The 22,849-nt window shown below is 43.5% G+C and overlaps 1 protein-coding gene across 5 annotated transcripts in view; it reads left to right on the forward strand.

Moving 5' to 3' along the window:
- Positions 1-22,849, forward strand: part of Dtnb (dystrobrevin beta) — a 192,794-nt gene that overhangs the window by 87,045 nt on the left and 82,900 nt on the right. For all 5 annotated transcript variants that reach the window (XM_032909066.1, XM_032909068.1, XM_032909067.1 and 2 more), the window contains one exon: positions 19,713-19,837. In XM_032909066.1, the coding sequence (XP_032764957.1) occupies positions 19,713-19,837 (125 nt within the window). The remainder of the gene's footprint in view (positions 1-19,712; positions 19,838-22,849) is intronic.

Here is a 22,849-nt window from a genome sequence, read left to right on the forward strand (position 1 = left end):
GCAAGGAAAGGGATTGAGTTAGGAATCAAAATCTTTCTCACAAAGATTTTGAGGTCCTTGGAAGCTTGTGGCAGAAGGATCAGAACTTTAAGGCCAGCCTCAGCTATGTTCTAGGCCAGCCCTGGGTTGCATAAGATGGGAGACAGAGACAAACAATGACGCGGAGACACAGACAGACTGAGACCCACCAGGCTTCAGTGATTTCGTTGGTGGGTTCCATTAATGTTTAAAGAATTGTTACCAACTGTTACAAAGTTCCCTAAATAGATGAGACCAGAACACTTATAAGCTCATTTTATCAGAGTTTTAAAGAAAGTATTAAAAGGAAAAAAATAGACTGACATTTCTTATGAATAGATGCAAAACACCTTAGCAAAATCTTAGCAAATTGAATTGAACATAAAGTCCTGTATACATAAGCAAACGAGAATTGCTACAGGATTGCAGAGTTGGTTCAATATGAAAAAATTCAATTAAATCAATATTGTCGATATAAAAACAGTTAATGGAATAAAGTACAAAACTTACGTGATTCTCTTAATAAATATGAAAAGGGAATTTGGCAAGACTTAGTTCCTCTTAGTGATTAAAAGAAAACAATCCGGGGCTGGGGCATAGCTCAGGGGCATAGATTTACTCAGTGTGCAAGAGTCCCGAGTTCAGTTCCTAGCACCAAGTAAACAGTCATGGTGGCATGACCGTAATACCAGCTCCGTAGTACTAGGCGGCAAAGGCAGGAGGATGACAAGTTCCACGTCATCCTGATTGCATAGAAAGTTAAAGGCTAGCTTATGCGGTATGGCGAGCCCCTGTGTCTAAAGCTTGGATGGTGAGCAAACGAGAAATGCTTGAGGAGAGTTGAACACCGTAGGTGATGGTGAAAGGCTGGCCACTTTCTTCGTAAGATCACGATCGTGACAAGGATGTCCACTTTTGCTACTTCTATTCAACATCATACTTAAGGCACTCCCAGGACAATTACATGAGAAAAAGCAACCAAGAAGTACAAAACAGAAGTAAATTTATCAAAGGAAGTAGTAAGCTTTTGTAACACATCATAAAATATCCCTGAAAGACTAAGGGACGCAGGAAGATGTACTGGGCTCATGGACCAGGGGCTCGATAGGCTCACAGCACCACTCCATGAGTTCTGCAGAGTCACAGCAGCCACCCAGCTGAGCACCTCAGCTGATCATGACATCTGTAGGGGAACACGGGAGATCCCATTCAAACTTCCAAAGTCGATGCCCCAGCACAATCAGATGCCAAACCTTACTGCAGGCAGTCGGAGGACAATCCAGCGCCGGTGTGAAGAAGGAGGTTTAGATCAGTGGGGAAGAATTAAGCACATGGATTTGGACCTCTACATTCTCTCCTCGTTTTCCCACAGGGATGAGGGCACCCTTTTAAAATAGGGTGCTGTGGCAATCAGATGATCACACACAAAAGGGGGTGGACTCCTAATATAAAATAAAAGTTAATGTAAAGTGGACCCCAGAGGATGCCAGGGAATGGCTCGGTGAGTAAGAGTGTGTTCTGTGCAAGCATGAGGAGCTGGGTTCAGATCTTCCCACCCACATAGAAACAAGAGCAGACAACCATGCATTCCTTTAACTGCCCCCGTTCCCACCACCACACCGGAGGGGAATGAGGCTGAGACTGGAGGATTGATGAGGCTTGCTGACTTGTAACCTTCCCCAGAACTTACGAATCCTGGGTTCAGTGAGTGCCCATCTCAAGGAATAAAATGGAGACAGTGGAGAAGGATGCCAGTGTCCTCCTCTGATCTCTACGTGTGCACACGTGGGCTCTGCATACTTTACACACCCACACACCACACACACACTAAGGGGATCAGTGTCCCAAACGTAAGCCCCAAAGTACTGGGAAGAAAGCACAGCTTTGACAATTTGAAAACTATCCACAAGTTCCTCACGACCCTGAGCTGGACAACACAGGGCACCAAAGGCACAGTCATCAAGGGAAAAGTGGATAGACTGGGCTTCCTTAAAATTAAACACTAATGCTTTGGAAGTTGTCACTAAGAAAGTAAATAACATAAGCCTGACAGTGGCGGTGCACAACTGGGGAGGCAGAGGCAGGAGGATCTCTGAGTTCAAGGCCAGGTTGTTCTATAGAATGAGTTCCAGGGCTACACAGAGAAACCCTGTCTGGAAAAACAAAACAACAATAATAACAACAACAAAGAAAGAAACAAACATTTAGGCCTGGTGGTGCACACCTTTACCCATAGCGTTCAGAAGGCAGAGTCTACATGGTTCCAGGGCAGCCAGCCCTACATAATGAGACTCTGATGAGTAAAGAATATCCCACTGGGTAGGAGAAATACTTGAAAATGATGCATTTGGGAAGGGACTTGTGACCGCTATTTAAAAGATGTCTGTCACTCAGCAGTAACCACATTAAAACCGGGTTCCACAGAATGGAGACGGGCACAGAGGAGGTGGGGTGCTGAGTGCCTGGGTCTGTGAGGAGGACCAGACTTGTGTGATGGCTGTGGGGTCTCAGGCCCGTTTCACAACAGTGTGAACAATGTACTTAGCATACTGAGCTGTGTGCTTGAACATGACTAACATGGTGGGTTTTGTCTTCTTTTTAAACTAAAGAGATGGCTCAGAGGTTAAGAGTACCTACTGCTCTTCCAGAGGTCAGTTCTCAGTACCCACAGTCCAGAGGATCTGGCCTGACTTCTGGCCCCTACACACACATGGGTACCTACACACACATGGCCCACACATACATACATATAATATTTTAAAGTAATTTAGTGGGTAGGTATGATGAAACATGCCTGTAATCCCAGAATTCAGGAGACAGAGGCAAGATACTGCAAATTAAAAGCCAGGCAGCATTGACCCTGGCTCAAAAAATAAATAGATAGATAGATAGATAGATAGATAGATAGATAGATAGATAGATAGATAGATAGATAAAAGGAAAGTAATGAGGAAGGGATTTGAATGCATTATTTCTCCACATAAATATACAAGTGGCCAGCAAACACATGAGAAAGTGTTGGCTATATTTAACCATTAGGGAAATATGAACACAAACAAGAAATGCTGGACAAGATGGTTCAGGTCAAGATGGAGGCCGTTGTGGAAGGATCCTGAGATCAAGGTCAGCTTAGACTGCATATTGAGATCTTGTTTTCAAATAAGCATCAAACCAAAATTCGTGTGAGGTGTCGTGCTCACAAGGAATACTACTGAAAATAGCAAGTGTCGACAGAGATGTGGCTAATTAAACTCCTCACATGTTGATGAGGAGATTGTAAAGTTGTGTGGCCATTTTAGAAGACAATAGAGTCCTTGTGGTAGTTTGCATGAGGATGTCTCCCATTGGCTCATAGGTTTGAATGATTCATCCCCAGTTAGTGGAACTGTTTGGGAAGGATTAGGAAGGGTGGCCTTGTGGGAGTGTGTCACTAGGTGTGAACTTGGAGATTTCAAAAGCTTACACCAGGCCCAGGGTCCCTTTTCTTGCTACCTGTAGATCAGGATGTAAATTTCTCAGCTACTTGTCCAGCCCCAAACATGCCTGCCTGCCAACATACTCCACCATGTTGACAGTGGGATAAGTACCCTCAGAAGCTGTAAGCAAGCCCCCGATTCAGTGTTTTGTTCTACGTCGCCATGGTCGTCATGATGTCTTCTCATAGCAGCAGAACAGTAACTAATCCAGTCTTCAGTGTGATGAACAGAGTTGCCATGTGATTCATTAGTTCTAATTCTAAATGTACACACTTGAGGATTGAAACTTTATGTCTGTGCTTCAGTAGGAGGGCTTGGAGACTAAGCCTTCCTAGGAGAAGGGCTCAAATAAGAGAATGGACAGAATCTTGGGGGCATGAGACTGTTTGATTGGCTAATAACCTTTTTTTAGAACTCTGAACTTTCTAACACCGTCTGAGGCTAGAGATATCCCGCCAACCAGTTATCAGCCTGGGATGATTTAAATATTGTTTTTGTCAATTTCTGAGCATTGCCCAACTCCGCTGTGGTATTTGGCAGCATGGTTTATTCTTAAACCCATTTACAGCTGCAAAAGTGCTGAGTTTGAAAGCAGAACATTTGCATGGACCCAGCTGTTTGAAAAGATGGTGCTTATCAGAGAAGGGTGGCGTGTCATTTATCAAGCAATAAAGCAAGCTCCTCCCAACTGGGGCACGTTACTCTTAGAGGAGAGAGATGGCAAGGCCTGCGTGGAAGTGGAGCCGAAACCAAGCCGTCCTTCAGATGAGCGATTTCCTCTGGCTGTCATCACTCACCCCCCAGCCCTTTCTTCAGTGTTGGATCTTCTTTGATCCTTACAGGTGGCCACCAGAGCCACACTGGAGAGCGTACACCCTGAGGCCATGTGTGGGAACGCCCGCGCTCCCCCACGACCCAGCCTTGTGAATCGTCTCATTGTCTCCAGGTTTTCTCCAGTCCACCAGCGATTACTGCTGTCTACCTGGGGCTTTGGAACATCCGCACACACGGATTTAGGGAGGATTCTCAAGTAAATTAGTAACTGAGTGTTATCTATGTAATTTCCCTTTAATTTCCAATTCACTGTCTATTCATCTTCATTTAGTGTCCCGTTATATAAACACTGGCACGTCACTTTCTCATGAGACCTTTGGCTCACCTTCAGTAGAGCAGATACTGCCTTCCCCAGTGCTCTCTCCTGAGCTCTTTCCTGTGCTTGCTTCTCCATGAAAGCTTTGCTGTAGTTCCCAGTTTCAGATGGCCAGCACTGGTAAATTTTCCAGTCCTTAGTTCCAGGCCATGCTTCTTATGTAGGCTCTGACGCCTCTATTAACTGACTCTGTGGGCGTTTCCATGTTCAAGTCTCACCTGCTCTCCCGTTCATAAACAGTTGTAATAATCCTCCCATTAATACTTTTGGACTTCTAGAACGTAACTACACTCACTTCTATCTAGTAAGCAATGGCCGAATCCCTTTCAGATACTTACATATCTAATCTAATCCTTTTTTGAAGAGTAATCCTCACTTAGAGGCTCTGGGTTGAGGCCGAAGATTCTATTTTGTTTGACTTTTCAAACAAGTGCCCAGAAATTTCTTACATTCAGACATGTTTAATAAATACTGTGTCAGAGCAGTGCTAAGCAGTAGAGATGGTCTTTACTCTCTGACTTTTGGTGTACTGTGTATGATGTCTCTTGAATGCTCGATTTGCCTCTGTTAGACCTGTTCCAGTTTTGTGGCAGCCGGGGATAGCCAGACAGCGGGCAGCTGTGCTGGCTGAGAGCCTTGTGCTGAGGGTGCAGGACTAGAGAGCAGGGGTCCTGCTTCCTCAGGACTTGTGGGCTGCTGCCTCCCTTTGAGCTTGTCAGCCCCTAAAGCCCTGGGTGCACTTGGCCTCATTTTTCTACCATGCAGTCTGTGAGTGCATGTGAGAGCAGGCAGCTGTCCGTTCAGCATTGGCTAGAAGCACCTTCCAAAACAAGCTTACCTCACAGTGTGAGACTTTGAAAGATTTTGCAATTATGTCTTTGGTCTGAGAGTTTTATTTCTTTTGCTCTCTGTCAGCACTATGACAGTATGAAACTTTGAAGTTGCCTGGCACACTGTATTTTCTTACTTTTATGTTTTTGAATCTAATGTCCTAGCTACCCTTATCTCCTCTCTTCCCTACCCTCCCAGCTTTTCTTTGCCAAATTCTCTGTATCCTATTGCCTAGACTGATGGTCATCCCCTCATGGTTCGCCTATAGCACACAGAATGACTTCAAAGTATCTATCCCACTATTAGAATCATTTCTTATTGTCTGTTAATTTATCCATATATCCTGACAGAGCACTGTGTGATACTGTATGTTACAGTATCAGCCTTTACGAAGCAATGACCTGGCACACCACTTGAGTGCTGATTAAAAAACACCAGGAAAGCCAAGGTTTCTCCCTTGTTCTAGTTTTAAGTGATTTATGGCCATTAAAATGTTGGCGTTCTGTCTAGCCCACTTGCAGAAGAATGCAAGAGATTCAGAACAGCCAGGGTTGGCAATGGGTAGAAAAGAGGAGTTTTCAGGATTCTGGTATAGGGTGTAAGCTGTTAGGTCTGAAGGACAAATCTTAAACTACATATGACCTTAGACCTAGCAACCTTCCATATAGGAGTTCTCCTCCAAGCCATATCTGCACCAAACACACTAGGGTTTTTGAATGAGGATGTCATCCACGTAATATACAGTAGCTAGAAGAAGGGAATAAAAATCTCAATCAGTAGTGAAGTGCTTAAGATTATCGTTGGGGCTGGAGAGCTAGTTCAACATTAGGAGCACTGGATGCCCTTTTAAAGGACCGAGGTTTGATTCCCAGCAGCCATGTAGCAGCTCACAACCATCTGTAACTCCAGCACCAGGGGGTTTAATGCACCAGGCATGTATGTGGTGCATGGATATACATGTAGGCAAAACACATACATATAAAAACAATGTCTTAAAAACTTTACTTTGATAGGTAAACACTGTGGTATCTTCTGTAGAAGTCTGTCAGCGAACTAGCTTTATATGTTCAGCCGTGAGCAGAGGTATGTAATATACAGCATGTGCAGGCGTTTGTGTGTAGGGAGCCAGGTATTAAACCAAGTCCTTAGCGCGTTCTAGACAAGTGTTCTGACGCTGAGGTGAACCCGCTCACCCCGACGTGCCGGGGGTCAGCAGCGATGGCCAGGTTCCACAGTGGTGAGAGAAGCGTAAGTCAGGCATGGGGGCCGAGGGAGTCTTGCAGCCTGACCGACTAGCAGTAGGGGTGCAACGTGTGGAGATCAAGACCAGAGGTGGAAGATGCACAGCGTCAGTTGCATTTGCTGGATCTTTGTCACGCCGCTGTGCTGACTCTGTAACTTTCACATTTCCCATTAGATAGGCTGCATTGCGATCACAAGCAGGTGCTACCCTCGCTGGTTCTTTTCAGCGCCATCTAGAATCCAGTTCTGTGGATATACCAAGTCTTGCTCACTCCCTTGCTAATGGGCACTCAGCCTGTTTCTAGTTTTGTCTTTTCCAAATATAGCCCTAGTGGTTCTTTCTTATCTTCTTCCGTGGTGTGGAGAGTTATCTAGGGAATGCACTAGGACTGGGCTCCCTGTGCATTTTTCGTGGTAAAAATTGCGCAATCTGATGAGGAAACTTTGTACCCCTACTGCATATGAACTTTGCTATTGGTTTGCGTCCTCATTTATAAATGATGTGATATTTTTGTTGCGTCTTGTGTGAACTCATGAACATGCATGTGGAGGCCAGGTACATCACGCATCCTCTTGTATCACTCTCTTTCCTTATTCCCTTGAGACAGTGCCTCTCCCTGAACCTGGAGCTCATTGATCTATGCCCCCGCCTAGGCTGGCCAGTGGCTCCGTTGATTTCTCTACTGTGTTCTTGCTTCCCTGCCCTCTCCCCCATTTGAACTCAGAGCCTAATGTTTGCACAGCAAGCTCTACTTACCACCTATCCAGCTATTCATCCTCCTAATACAGTCATATAAAGCACACAAATCAACACGTGAGTGTATGTTAAACTGCACCAAGGGATGTTCTTCCTGGAGGCCCCCCATACCCTACACTTACAGGAATTCTTTCCTTTTCCTTAATAGGGCTGCATTCTCTTTGCATAAAAAACATTACACAACGGAAAGCAATAATTCCGCCTGTAAATTCAAACAGTTGTGCTATCGGGTACTGTGATAGTGGGGCAGGGCTTGCTTACCTGCTGTGGGCTGTGGAATGCCAGCCTCCACTCAGGATCATTGCAGCTTCTCACTCATGTCACATTGATGTGACAACTCAATTAGGAGAACACTGGCCCCAAGCTTCAGCCTTAAGGGGGCAGCATTTAAGGCAGCGCCTGCCCCTCCTTTACCGTCCTCTCAGCCCAGGGGCGTCCTGCCTGGGAGCGAGTGCTGCCTTGACTCTTCCAGGCGACCTAGGAAGTCTCTGTGGATGCTGAGTTTCAGAAAGTTTCCTCCCTTTCTTTTCTGAAAAGGACATTGCCGAGCAGCGTGAGGCATTGCTCTTCCTCCTCCAGAACCTTGGCTGTGGGAGCAGGTGGGACGTAGCGGCTTCTGTTGGAGACAAAGGGGCTTTGTAATTCGTATAGACATGTTTCAGAAGCTGCCTGTGAACCAATTATATTTAATTCTTTAGTCATATTTTCTTGTCAGAGAGCTAATACTCAAATCTTGGAAGATTAACAAAAATTACATGAATTACATTTCTCTCATACTTAAGTCGCTGAAGTTATAGCTTTGTTAGTTGAGCGAAGCTAGAGCCCAGCAACTCTAACTTTCACTGTTTAAAATCGAACTGTAAAAAAAAATTTTTTTTTTACGTAAGGATCCATTTTGAGCTGGTAGGCTGAAAACACGCCTTGTAGCCTTTCCCTCTGATTCCAGATACTCAGATCTGATACATTAGAATCTGAAAAATCACGTGCAAATATCCTAGCCAGAGAAAAGGAAGGCAAACCTTAACTGCGAATGCCCATGAAAAGCAGATGGTGTCCTTATGCAGATGAGAACTGGCCTAAAGCCAGGGCAGGGAAGTGGTGGTGGTGGTGGTGGTGGTGGTGCTGCTGCTGCTGCTGCTGCCGCCGCCGCCGCCGCCGCCGCACATGAACAGTGCCTGGAAACTTTCCACCTTGCAGTAGTTGCAGTGGGCGTACAGGGGCTCCAGACGAGTGACAAGCAACCCTGGCACTGTGCAAGGTGACGGAGGCGTCTCCAGCAGATGTCGTGAGTAAAGGAGCGTAGGCTGGAGAGGCAGGGCCGTGTTCCAAGTGCTTGCAGAATGTAGGAGAGGAGGGAGGCCCTTGTTTAGGACACCACGGAGCTTTTCCCTGAGGATCTACCTTCCGTCCCTCTTGCACGCTCACTGAGAATAGCTCCCAAGCCAACTCCAAGAAGGCAGACATTGCACCAGAGTGGGAGAAGCTGAGCAGGAAGCTCTGGCTGCACAGTTGAGCGCTTAGGTGAGAATCCCGTCAGGAGGCACACACAGCCATTGAAGATGAGGATAACATGATTCAGTTCAGAAACAGAATTAACAGAACAAGGAAACGACATTTGAGAGTGTGTGCGTGTGTGTGTGCGTCTGTCTGTCTGTCTGTCTGTCTGTCTGTCTGTCTGTCTGTGTCTGTACAACTCCCAGGAGTCAGTTCTTTCCTACCTCAGGTGATAGTACCTCTACCCACTGCCCATCCCACCTCTCAAAGCTACATTCATAGAAAACATAGTTCAGTCCTTTGAGAGATGATGCCTTTTCTTTTTACTAAAATAACTAAACTTTTAAGGATTTTATTTTTTGTTGTTTTTCTGTGTAGATGTCTGCATGTATAACTGTATGCATGTGTGTACCTGGTGTCAGTGGAGGCTGAAGAGGGCATCAGGTCCACTGGAGCTGGAGTTAAAAGACATTGTCAACCATCATATGGGTGTAGGAATTGAACCTGGGTCCTCTGGAAGAGTTGCCAATGCTAATAACCTCTAAGCCATCTCTAGGGCTCCCAAATTAAATTTTAGACTATCAGAAGAATTCAGGGCTAGGTGTAGCTGTGCATACCTTTAATCCCAGCACTTGGGAGGCAGAGGCAGGTGGATCCCTGTGAGTTAGGGGCCAGCCTGGACTATATAGAGGGTTCTAGGACAAGCAGGGATACACACAGAGACTCTGCCTTACTCCCAACCCAGCCTCCAACAATAGTAATGGTAGTGGGAGAAAAGATAAAGGACAGAAACGCAGTGATGGGCTGATGAACAGTGTTCACAGTGAAAAGTAAACACAGGAGCTGAGCTGGGGGTGGGGAGGGGAGAATGATTGTGAGTGTGTTACATAGGATAACAGGGCAGACTTAAGGCCAGGGAGAGAGGTAATAAGAAGCTTCATCTACGGCTGGAGAGATGGCTCAGTAGTTAAGAGCACTGACTGCTCTTCCAGAGGTCCTGAGTTCAAATCCCAGCAACCACATGGTGACTCACAGCCATCTGTAATGGGACCTGATGCCCCCTTCTGGTGTCCATGAAGACTGTGACAGTGTACTCATATGTATAAAATATATAAATCTTAAAAAAAAAAAGAAATTCCATCTAATAAGAGGCTTGGAAAGTGGCTAAAGATGTTATTTAGAAGATTAAATAGACCCAGTGCCTAGATGGTTATCCAAGGACACCTTGATATTTCCATTCATCTGGGCCCAAACCATCAAATAGTAAAACCCTATTATGTTAATAAATTTCCTTCATGATTAAAAACAAGGAATACTTCAGACCCAGAATTATTTGACATCGTTCAGTGCTCAACAGGAAGCGGCAGAAAGCAGGAGCATGCGTTCCCTAATGGAGGTCCTTATTGCTGGGGGCTCTGGAGCTGCATGGCCAGGGTTCAAGGGCAGCCTCAGCCCAAGGACTTGAGCAGGGGCTGGTGCTGGCTAAGACACCGCTGAGGTGACAGACCCTCCATGTGGTGCTGGGAACTGAACCCAGCACCTCAGCAAGCTCTTGTTCAAGGATTTAGAAGAGCACACTCCTTAAAAACCCGGAACTACAAAAAGACAGTCTGCTCCCCACAGGTTGGAGCATTGGAAACCTGAAGCTGTAAACGTTTGCTAAGCTGAAGCGTCCAGTGTAACTGTCTACCCACAGGCCACATAGTCCCGCCTTTAATTCTAGCTCTTGGGAGAAACAGGCAGATGGATCTTTGTGAGTTCTAGGGCAGCCTGGGTTACATAGCAAGTTCCAGGCCAGTCAGGGGTATATTGTAAGACTGCTTTAAAAATAAAGATAAATTAAAAGTAAAGCATGCATTAAACCAAGAGAAATTAATCTCTAGTTGAATATTCCAGTATGGAAGTCACTAGACACATGACTTTAATTTTAAGTGAACATTTAAATTTAAAATGAGTTTCTCACATGCAATAAAAATATCACGACTGTCCAGTTGCTACTATAGTAGAAAATACAGAAACAGCACATTTCCTATAAAATTATGTTGCTTAGCACTACTTGAGGATCAGTACTTATTGGACATAGCCTCCTGCCCCCCCCCCAAAAAAAATCCATTTGTGGCATTCTTGTCTAACAACTCAGATCCAATGGGGCTTCCGGATAGCACAGTCCCTGCCAAAGGGAAAACCCACTCTCAAAGCAACTCAAGAAGAAAAAAACAACAAACACACACACACACACACACACACACACACACACACACACACACACACCACACCACTAAACAGATCAAGAATTTAGAAAATGGTATGTTAAAATCCTAAAGAAATAAGCTTCAGAATATGAAATAATCATTTAGTTTGATAGGAGGAGTGCATTGGTTGTATTTTAGACAGCTGGCCTCAGACCTTTTTCTCTGATCCTCTTAAGTGACCCTTCCGCTCCGAGATCACTGGTGTAATCTACCCCCATCTTGCTATCAGCTCATAAAGAAATGAGAGAATATGGGAAAAGAGACCAAATAGGATTCCTGGAAATGAGAAACATTAAAGATCAGCTCAATGAAGGGGCTGAGCAGAAGTTAGAGAATGAGAAATCAGCCCGAAGGAAACACAGGCAAAAGACAGGAAATGGTGAAAGACAATGGAGAGACTTAGAGAGAAGAGGGGATGGGTTATGGTCGAATATTTATGGCAAACAAAAACATTGTTGGAAAAAGTGAATGTGTTGTTTACAAAGTCCACTACTATTGGAGCAAAGAAAGGATAATACTTTGAGGAAAAGTAAATTGACCTGAGGAAGAGTGCACTTAGTGGGATCCGGAAGCTGGGCGAGTTTAAGCCCACAAACAGGAGTGGTCGTAATAACATGGATGATAATGACAGCAGGCCAGCAGTGACGGACTTCCCTGGCCTTGAATAAGATTCGGCTAGTACAGTGGTTACATGAAACTGGTTGAGACATGATTCAATTGAAAGCATTTTCAGTTACTGGATAAAGTGTTCCTGTTAAATAAAATACGGAAGATTCCAGACTTACTGGAAGATTTAATGGGGTTTGGATCAAGGGCCCTCTACTGCAGGCTCTTTTCTGCTGGAATCCTTTCAGATGGTATGGCCGGGAGCTCAGGAATATGTTCCAAAGGGGGTAATTAGAAGTGAAATGACAGGAAGGGCCTCAAAGGCACCCATCTTGAGCTTTCTCTGGTAGGCTGTCATGCTCCCAGGTGTCAGGGCCTGTCATCGCGAGTCCTAGCTGAAGAGAGTGCTGTGTCAGGAATTAGCTTGGGGCTCGTTGAAAATACAGTGACATGAGCTCAGAACAAAAAAAGAGAATCGGTGTCTTGGATCCTGGTCCACAGCTGCCAGAGGAAACGAGTCCCAGCTCTGGTGCAGGAGTGCCCAGAGCAGCGGCTAGGGCACAGGTCGTCTCCCACTCTGGAGCCTCCGTGTCCCAGCCTCGATACTTGGATGGCCCACGCTGGGCCATGGGTGTCTTTCTCTCCAGCTGCTCTGAAGAATGCCACATTGTTCTGGGCTGCCTCTCCTGCTCTCTGCATTTTCTTCCTCTAATGTTACTGTTGAGTTGGGCTGTGGCTGGAAAGAATAAGACACGCCTGGTTCAGTGGGCTTTCGTTTCTGTACAGCATTTAAAATCTTATACCCATTAAAGTTGAGACTGAACACCTAATTCACAAGACTGGATCAGGTCTTTCCGTACAAAGCACCAATGGAGTCCCTGGTATGAGATAAGGCTTTCATTCACTGTTACCCCGCACCCATATATACACATATATAATATATCACACACACACACACACACACACACACACACGTGTCATATATATATATATATATATATATATATATATGTAAAAGGCAGGCGCTAAGAGAATTGATTCAAGCACTAAGATAGAATGGAAGATAGAATAAAATAAGAAAAATAAACCAGAACCTAAAATAATAAATAATTTTGGTCCTATGCAGCTTCTGAGGTAGTTTTTAAAAAATACATAGAAAACTGGAATATTAAGGGTTAAAAAAAAGACATAGCAAACTAAGTACTAATAAAGGGACATTTAGTAAAATCACATTTATCTTAGGAGTTTAAGGTAAAATTTTTATTAGAAAAGTTAGAATGGTAGAATTTTATGATATATGTTTTATCACAATTTTAAAGCACTCTTACCAGAGATATGACTTACCAAAGATAATTCTACAGTGATAGCACCTAGTAATAAACTAACCATAAGGTTTAAAAATTAGCTGGGCAGTGTTGGCATGAGCTTTTAATCCTAGCACTGGACAGACAGCAGGCAGAATTCTGTGTTAGAAGCCAGCCTGGACAGCAAAGGCTACACAGAGAAACCATGTCACCAAACAAACAAACAAACAAACAAACAAACAAAACACCAGAAAAAAAACCCAAAACCAAACAAAAATTATTTAAAAATTAAAACCAATGGCCTATGGGGTGGCTCAGTGGTAAAGGCACTTGTCACCATGCCTGATCACCAAAGTTCTATACATTGGACTCACATGGTGAAAGGAGAGAACAAACTCCTGGAAGTTTTCCTCTGATATAAAATATATAAAAATATGTATAATAAATTAATTAAGAGCACAAGCCCAGTCCCCAGGGTATAGTGCTGGGAGCATTAAAGACTCCCTAGCCAGGCACTCTAGCCTGGTTGGTGTAGGCCAGGCATTGTCTCAAAGGAGGTGTAACTCCTAAGGAGATTGTCCTTTGGCCTTCATACATGTGTGTATACAGGTGCATATGCACCTGCACACATATATGTACCCCGCCATGTGCACACATGTGTGTATATATACACACAATAAAATAAAATTATAAATTTGAATGTATCCATTTACTGATTTTATCTTCAGCAAATACATAAAAGAAGCCTCAAGAGAGAATTCATATGACATAGATTATATTCGCTGAGAAGTCAGTAACAATGAAAAAAAAGCTTCATGCATTTGGGTATTGAAAGCTTCGTTGACTTGAACAAATTCCTAAGACAGCATTACTCACCAAAACTGATTCCAGATGGAGAGGAAAACCCAGATAGTTGGGAAGTCTGAAGCATGAGTATCGAGAGTTTGAGGCCAGCTAGGGCAAATATCAAAGCCTGCCTCAAAGAAGGCAGGGAGACTGAATGGGGCTGGTGGGGAGGTGGGGGCCACAAAGGAAACTGAATTAGTAACTGTGTTTGTCCACAAAGGTAACAGTTGGACCTGAATGGCTTTGCATGAGTAAACATTCAAATAAAAGAAAAATGCCAGTATTATAGAAAGATTCTAGAAAAACTAATAAGTGTTTCTATTTTATATTGATCCAACAAGTTAGAAAATCATCAAAAAGAAAAAAAAAACATGGCGAGCCACTTTTACACATAAAGTAAATTACTTACACACACACACACACACACACACACACACACACAAAGCCATGGCATAAGTGCAGTCACACACACACACATACACTCACACAAATAAATACAATGGTAAACTTTGTGTTGCATTCTTTTACGATATTTAAAATACAGGGTTGCTGGGCACAAAGCTCTATTTTAAAAAATGGCTAGAGCCTGCCCCACATGTGGCCCATACATGTACAGCCACCCAATTAGACAAGATGGATGAAGCAAAGAAGTGCAGGCCGACAGGAACCGGATATAGATCTCTCCTGAGAGACAGCCAGAATACAGCAAATACATAGGCGAATGCCAGCAGCTAACCACTGAACTGAGAATGGGACCCCCGTTGAAGGAATCAGAGAAAGGACTGGAAGAGCTTGAAGGGACTCGAGACCCCATATGAACAACAATGCCAACCAGAGCTTCCAGGGACTAAGCCACTACCCAAAGACTATACATGGACTGACCCTGGGCTCCAACCTCATAGGTAGCAATGAATATCCTAGTAAGATCACCAGTGGAAGGGAAAGCCCTTGGTCCTGCCTAGACTGAACCCCCAGTGAACGTGATTGTTGGGGGGAGGGTGGTAATGGGGGGAGGATGGGGAGGGGAACACCCATATATAAGGGGAGAGGTAAGGGTTAGGGGGATGTTGGCCCGGAAACTGGGAAAGGGAATAACATTCAAAATGTAAATAAGAAATACTCAAGTTAATAAAGAAAAAAAGGAAAAAAATGGCTAGAGATAAATAATAAGAATGCATTGGTTCTTTACCACTGGAAGTTGGTTCTCTCCTTCTAATTTTCTGTCAGTTCTGAGGTCAAATTCACATCATCATACTTGCATCTGTACTGCTCCTGCTGAGCTATCGCTCCGCTCCAGCAGTAAACACCAAGACTTCATAAATCGACCTGGGGGGCGGGGGGGGTACCTTTACGGTCTAAGGGAAATTTTTTAACAAAAAAGTTATGAGGATACTAGAATACTAAATTGGGATCAAAAAATATAATACAGTGAGAAACCTAAAAGAAATTATACACTATAACTTTCTTCTATTTAAAATACAAAAATAAAATTGCTGTAAACTAGTAAGAGAGCCAGGCCAGGTAGCATAGGTCAGGTTGGGAAGGGAGTAGGATCTCATGTTCAAAGCTGTCCTCAGCTATGTGATGAGTTTAAGAATAACCAGGGCTGTATACAATCCTATCACGAGATGTTGGGCGGGGTGGGGGAGGAAAAGAAAGCAAACCAGTAAGAGAAAATAATCCCCACCAGTTTCTACCCGCCTAAACTGACTTCTTAACACACAGTGGGAACAGATATTTCAGAGAAACACAAATGTCCTACAAGTAAAGAAAACGTTACCCAGGCGTTTTGGTTCTAAAGAAATCACAAGTTGAAGTCACAGCACCACTTACTACCCACGGTCCTAGCAAATGGTAGAGTGTCTGGCAGTGACACGGGTTGGCGAGAGTGTGCAGTTTCAGGCACTCTTCCACACAGCTGATGGGAAGTTAGTGCAATCAATTTGTAGAGCAAATGAGCTGGCAGTAGTTACCCACACTGAAATGTGCACAGCCATGCAGGCCGATAGTCCCAGTCTTATGAAATTCTTACATGTGGCCACCAAGCATCATGAGACAGAAAACTCAGTATTGCCCTATCATTGGGAATGACAGGACCAAATGGAAACAAACCAAGTGTTCATCAGCAGTGGCGTGAATATCTAAATTACAGCAAACTGTGCATGAAAGTTCCATTGGAAAGTGAAGAAAATGTGTGAATCGCAATAGATACATTTTCACAATTTTGAGTGAAAGAAGCAAGCTACTGAACGTGTGTGCATGCATATCTAGCCTCTGTAGGGTTTAAAATTTCTGAACAATGTAACATTGCACACACTTGTGGAAACACTAAAGCTAAGGAATTCATTAATACAAGATCCATGTCCGTGCCTAGGAGGACAAGAGGAGGGTTGGTGTGAGGGGGACAAGGGAGGGCCTACACAACCTTCAGACTGACTTGTCATGTTGCTTCCCAGGCAGAATACTAGATGGATGGACATGATAACTCATATCTTTATGGCTTTTAAAAGTATATTACACACTTTATACCCTCTTGAACTTGATAAGTAACCAAGCATGACCTTAAACTTCTGACCCTCCCACTCGTACCTTCTGAGTGCTGGGATTACCACCATCGTTTATATGGTATTAAGGTCAAACCCAGGGCTTCGTGCATGGTAGACAAACATTGCGATGACTGATCTGTGTCCCTAGCCCTATGCCTGTTTCTGAGGCTTCAAACTGGATGCTGTCTTTTTTATTACTAGCATTTATTTATTTACTTGCGTGGGAGATGCAGAGGTCGTGGTATGTATGTGGAGGTCAAAGAACAACTGAGGTCGTCAGTCTTTTCTACCATCTGGTCCCGGGGTGTCCAACACAGGTCTCAGGCTTGGTGGCAAGTACTTTTATCTGGCCTGGGCAGAACTGCATACACTTCTTACGCCTTGACTCAAAGCAGTATTTTTAAGAATACCACAGACTACTGCTAAGATGATTAAGGATTGCAAATTCAGACACTTATTTCAACAGCCATGTGTTTATTTCAATGATTATTAAGTCTGTGATTTCGTGGCTCTAAGTGTTCAGGATGGAGTAAAGTAAATCTGTTTCATCTAGATGCATGAATTAATGCTTATAGCAACAAATCAAGAAATTAGGGAGATTAGTTGTACAGATGAACTAAGCTACTGATTTTTATTTCCATCGGTTGTTTTCTACTTGTAACTCTCTCTCTCTCTCTCTCTCTCTCTCTCTCTCTCTCACACACACACACACACACACACACACACACACACACACACACACACAAAGCTGAAAATAAAGCGAGAAAATTACATTCAAGTCACATGTTCTGTCCTAAGAGTAGGCTCTGTGAACGCAAAGGTGAATAAGACATAGCTGGTCCCTTCAGAAGCAGGAGTCTAACAAAGATGGGAAAGGAATTCACTACTGTGACCTGGTCAGTGTGATGGTGGACATACACACAGGGCCATTAGTAGCCTGGAGAGACATCACTGACCAATGGAGTGCTAAGAAAATCTTCACAGAGGAAAGGTACTACAGCATCTTAGGCCACTTATGCAAGACTGGTGGGAATCAGCTCGTACCGAGGTCTCTAGACCTACGGGACATGATATGCATCGCTGTGCTCCTTGGAGGTGGGAGATGAGGGAGATACAGGCTGGGAATGCGTTTGTGCCTGTGGAACATGGTCTCATTTCCTTACTGTTTATTTTTTCCCCCCAAGACTGTGTAGCCCTGGCTATCCTGGAGCTTGCTATGTAGACCAGGCTGACCTTGAAGTCAGAGATCCACCAACCTTAACACTAACCCTGAGCACTGGGATTTCAGGCACGCACCTCCCCCATCTGGCTTCTTTAGCTTTCAGGGTGTACGGATTGTCAGCCTGTGAGACTCACTCAGTGAGAGAGAGGGTCTTGCTGTTTAGGAGCAGTGGTGGATTAGAGGGAGGGCCTGTGTCACGTTGCAGCTACTTGTTGGGCAAAGGAAAAGAAGTAGAGAGCAGCTGGGGCAGGTTCAACATTCCTGCCGGGGTTCCTCATATGTAACTTGACATTGCCTGTATGGTCTCAGTGGAAAACAGATTTGTGATTATGTGTTGTTGTTTTTTTTAATTGTCTTTAAAAAAAAAAGATTTATTTATTTATATGAATACACTGTCACTGTCTTCAGACACACCAGAAGAGGGCATCAGATCCTGTTACAGATGGTTGTGAGCTACCATGTGGTTGTTGGGACTTGAACTCAGGACCTCTGGAAGAGCAGTCGGTGCTGTCAACTGCTGAGCCGTCTCCCTAGCCCATGTGTTGTTAAAATATTACAGCAAGCTGAATATAAAGGTTCAATGGTGATGAATACCTGTAAGCCCAACATGTGAGGCTGAGGCAGCAAGATTGCAAGTTGCAGGCCAGTCTGAGCTCCATAGTGGGTACCGCCTAATAAGTAGCAAGTGGGAATGCAGTATTGATGAGACCCATGGCTGCACACAAGCTGTGCTTTCTATCCGGAGTGTAACGTGTGATAATAAATCGTATAGACGGCAGACTTAAATATTCAAACTTATTTTTTCACTAATATCATGCCAAAATCTCAGACAGCCGTGTTACTTAAAGGGAATTGGATGGATAGCATACAGTCTGTATAAGAAACACCTCTGGGATTTTCAGCTCTGGATGTATGTAGCTCAGAAGCATGAAACCCCGGGTTTACTTGCCAGCTTTTTTTAAAAAAAATAAATGCAGGAGGCAGGAGGCAGGCTGACTGGGGCTGTAGAGTAGAGGCTATAACTGTGGACTCACTCAGTGTGGACATGGATTAAATGTGGTAAAGGAGCTGCTTACCATCTTACTGAACAACCTTCCTGGAGAACCTTGTAATCATCGTTTATACTGACAGGTCTAATGCTGCTTATATATGGGCTTATATTTATTCATAGACTCTTACTGCCAGATATTCTTTCCCCCTTGTTTCAAGGCAGGGACGTATGTAGCCCAGGCTGGCATCAAATTCACTGGGTAGTTATAGATGACCTCGAACTCTCAATCCTGCTGCCTTTACTTCCTAAGTGCTGGGATTACAGGCTTGCACCACAATGCCTTGTCTGCCTTGGGACTATTCTAGCATTTAGGAGTACAGCTTAGGGGCTGGAGAAATGGCTCAGTGGTTAAGAGCACTGACTGCTCTTCCAGAGGTCCTGAGTTCAAATCCCAGCAACCACATGGTGGCTCACAGCCATCTATAATGAGATCTGATGGCTCTACTGATGAGTCTGAAGACAGCTACAGTGTACCTATATATAACAAATGAAAAAATCTGAAGAAAATAAAGGAGTATAGCTTAGGCAGTTGATTTGCCTGCGTACATAATCTGCTTCAGCCTTTTTGTATTGTACCCATCGAAAAAATTCCAGTAGGGAATCACCTAATATCCTACCAGAAATGACCCAGAAGCCTATGAAAAGGGAAGCCCCAATAAGTAGAGATATCCAGAGGAAGTTGAACATGTCTCTTTAGCCCCATAACTAGATGTTATGGCCTTATGGTCAAAGGAAGGGAGGAACCGTAGGGATGAAGAAGCCACAGAAGGCATCGAGAGCAATGCTGGTTCCTTTCTGCAAGGCCTGGTAACACTGACCATGGTGAAATCTGATTGGTGCTTGAAAAGCTATTTCCCACCTCTTGTCACCGAGCTCTTCTGAAAGGTCTCATTTCCTTATTTTCTCCTTTGACACAGAAATCCCCTGCAAAGAAGCTGAGCCATGCAATTAGTAAATCTTTGGGATGTGTACCCTCCAGAGAACCCCCACATCCTGTTTTTCCTGAGCAACCAGAGAAACCACTTGACCTTGCACATATCGTGTAAGTATATACCTGCATGGGCTGTGCTGCATTCGGCTTTCTGGTGGGAACTCTTAACCTCAGTGCTGATTGCTCTCGACCATCATAAATATCTGTGTGTACTGCTCTGCATTCCTCAAACCAAAATACCACACGAGTACCCCAAAGAATGGTCATGGTGGCATGGAATTGGGACATCTGTCACTGTTCGTGTGTCCTTCCATTCCTTCACTGTAGCTGCCATGTTTTCTCTGGCAATGAAATACCCAGGGACTTAACTTAGATATTCACGTGGCATGGGAATGAAAATCTACTGGAGTTTATCTGTTCAAATTTAAGGGCACAAAATGACAAAAGGCAGTGCAGTGCAACAGCTCTTGATGGCTCTTTAGTACACTGACGTCTCTTCAAGCTGTGAGCCGTTTCTTCTATATGTCCCAGTTCATATGAAGTGGATTTTTGTTGTATGGTGAGATGTCAAATCACACACACACACACACACACACACACACACACACACACCAGTCTACATTTGAACAATAACTTGTTTCCAAATTCCTTTAGTGGGACTAACACATCATTTCCCTATGGCCCTATTATTTGTGCTATCATTGTCAGAATTAATATTCCCAGAGTTCAGTGCTCTGGGTTCAACCTCTGATACTACATAAATCGGGAAACGTTGCTTCCAAATGTACACAGGCTGATTTCTGGGATCTTTATTATGTTCTGCGGCCAAATTGGCTATCCTTTGCCAAAATCGCCCCTCTCAGTTACCATAGAGACTTAGTGATATTTTTCAGGAGTGTCTTTTCTTTCTTATTCTTTCCTGTCTCTTACAAATTTTGGAATCAACTCATTGGATTTATGGATTTGGGGTTATTTTTTTTTTACTGATTTCTTGAACTCAAAGATCAAATTAGAGAGAACTGACATTTTCATAATCTTAAATTTTCCACTTCACAAACATAGTCTCTTCACATTCTCTTAAAATGCCTTTTTATGTCTTTAAATAAAGTTTATAGTTTGGAGCTGGAAAGGGTGTTACATTTGTTAGATTAGTTTCTTTGTTTCGTGTCTTATCTTGTTTGATGAGACAGCATCTCACTATATAGTCCAACCTGACCTTAAGCTCTCTCTTGGCCCAGGCTAGCCTTAGCCTCTGAGCGCAGGGATTGGAGTGTACACTTGACCAGATTGATTCCTGTGGAATCGACGGACTTCGTTGCAGTTACAAATGCTGACTTCCTTCCTACAAAATTCTCAAGACATATTTAGTATTCCATAACATCCTCCTGCTTTAAGTGTATAATTCCTGTGAATTTTGGAAATGGCTTATCATGCCAGTGAGCTCTTTTTTGAACTATGTTTCTTAGCTGTTGGTTGTAGTGTATGGAAATATTGTTGGCTTTTGCATTGTAGTGTACTTGCCTTTCTTCACATGCTCATTGCTTCTAATGATTTGTATTCAATTTTTTAGAGTTTTCTATAAATAATTTTATAATATACAAATAATGGTGACTTTGTTTCTTTCCACCTTTCAGCTTTTCAGAATTAATTGTGCTTTTGGGGGAGCAAAGGGTTTTACTATGATGACTAGAATCCCTCGTACAATACTGAGTAGAAGGCATGTAACAGGCACTCTTGTATTCTAGTAATCTCAAAGAGAGTACTTGTAGCTGTCATGTAGTAGAGATGAGTTTGGTTTTATAGATTTAATTGAGTTAATCAACTTCCTTTTTATTTCTGTTTTCAAAGAGTGCTTTATTTTGGTAATGAACAGATGCAGAGTTTTATCTGATTTTTATATTTTGAGATGATTGTATGATTTTCTTTTTCCTCATTAATTGGTGTAGTGAATTATATTAGTTGGGGTTATCTGTGTGTTTACGATGCTAGGGATTAAATCCAGAGCCTCCCACATGCGAGACAAGGGCTCCACCACTGGGCTACATTCCCAGCTTATTTTTAACACACTCTTTCCTTCCTGGAACAAACCTAACTTGGTTATCCAAAGCACAGTTGGATTTTGCCTGGTAATATTTTGTTAGGGTTTGGCAGTGTTTATGAGTGAATCTGGATTTAAATTTTATTCGTTTATTTTTTTTCTCTCTCTCTTTTTTAATAAGTAAGAAAGGCTTTTAGACAAAACAGCATTAGTATATAGCCAAATTTCAGAGTGTGTGCTTATTTTAAAGCAGTCTCTGTGCGTGTCTTATCAGTGTGCATGTGTGTGTGTGTGTGTGTGTGTGTGTGTGTGTGTGTGTGTGTGTGGACACACGCACATATGAATATGGAAAGTGGAGGTCCGTGTTGAATGCCTTTCTCAGTCAATTTCCACATTATTATTATTAAGTTTTAAAACAAGGTCTCCCACCCTGCAGTGCATCCATTTAGCTAGACTAACGAGCCAATGAGCTTCAGTGATCCCCCTGTCTCCCCCTGTCTCCATCACCACTAGAATTAAAATGTAGGCTGCCACGCCCAGGTTTTTACATGAGTACTGGGGGTCCAAACTCAGGTTCTTATGTGTCTATGGCGAGTAATTTACCAATGGGGCCATTTCCTTTGTCCCTGATGTGTTTTATAAGAGAAAAATGGAGCTGGAGGGATGGCTCAGTTGGTGATGTGTTATTCTGCAAGCATGGACCTGAGTCTGAGTTCCAGAAACCATGTCAAACATTGAGTGTGGCACCACACACATGAAATCCTGTGCTAGAGCCATCAAGACAGGCTAACCAGCCAGACTAGCCTAATTGGCAAGCTCCAGGTCCTGCCTCAACAAAAGACAATACCCAGCATTGACCTTTGGCCTTTGCATGAACATAAACACACATACACAAACATACACCCAAATAATAATTTCAGTAGCAATTTTAAAAGAATTACTCAGATGTCAACTAAAAGCAGGAGCTATTGAAGAACAACCAAAATAGCTCACAGGTGAAGGTACTTGCTGCTAAACATGACAGCCTGAGTTTGATTCCTGACTGCACCATGGTGGAAGCAGAGAACCAGGTCTTACAATTGCCC

Source organism: Rattus rattus, chromosome 7 (genome assembly GCF_011064425.1).
Source record: "Rattus rattus isolate New Zealand chromosome 7, Rrattus_CSIRO_v1, whole genome shotgun sequence".
Taxonomy (NCBI): Eukaryota; Metazoa; Chordata; class Mammalia; order Rodentia; family Muridae; genus Rattus; species Rattus rattus.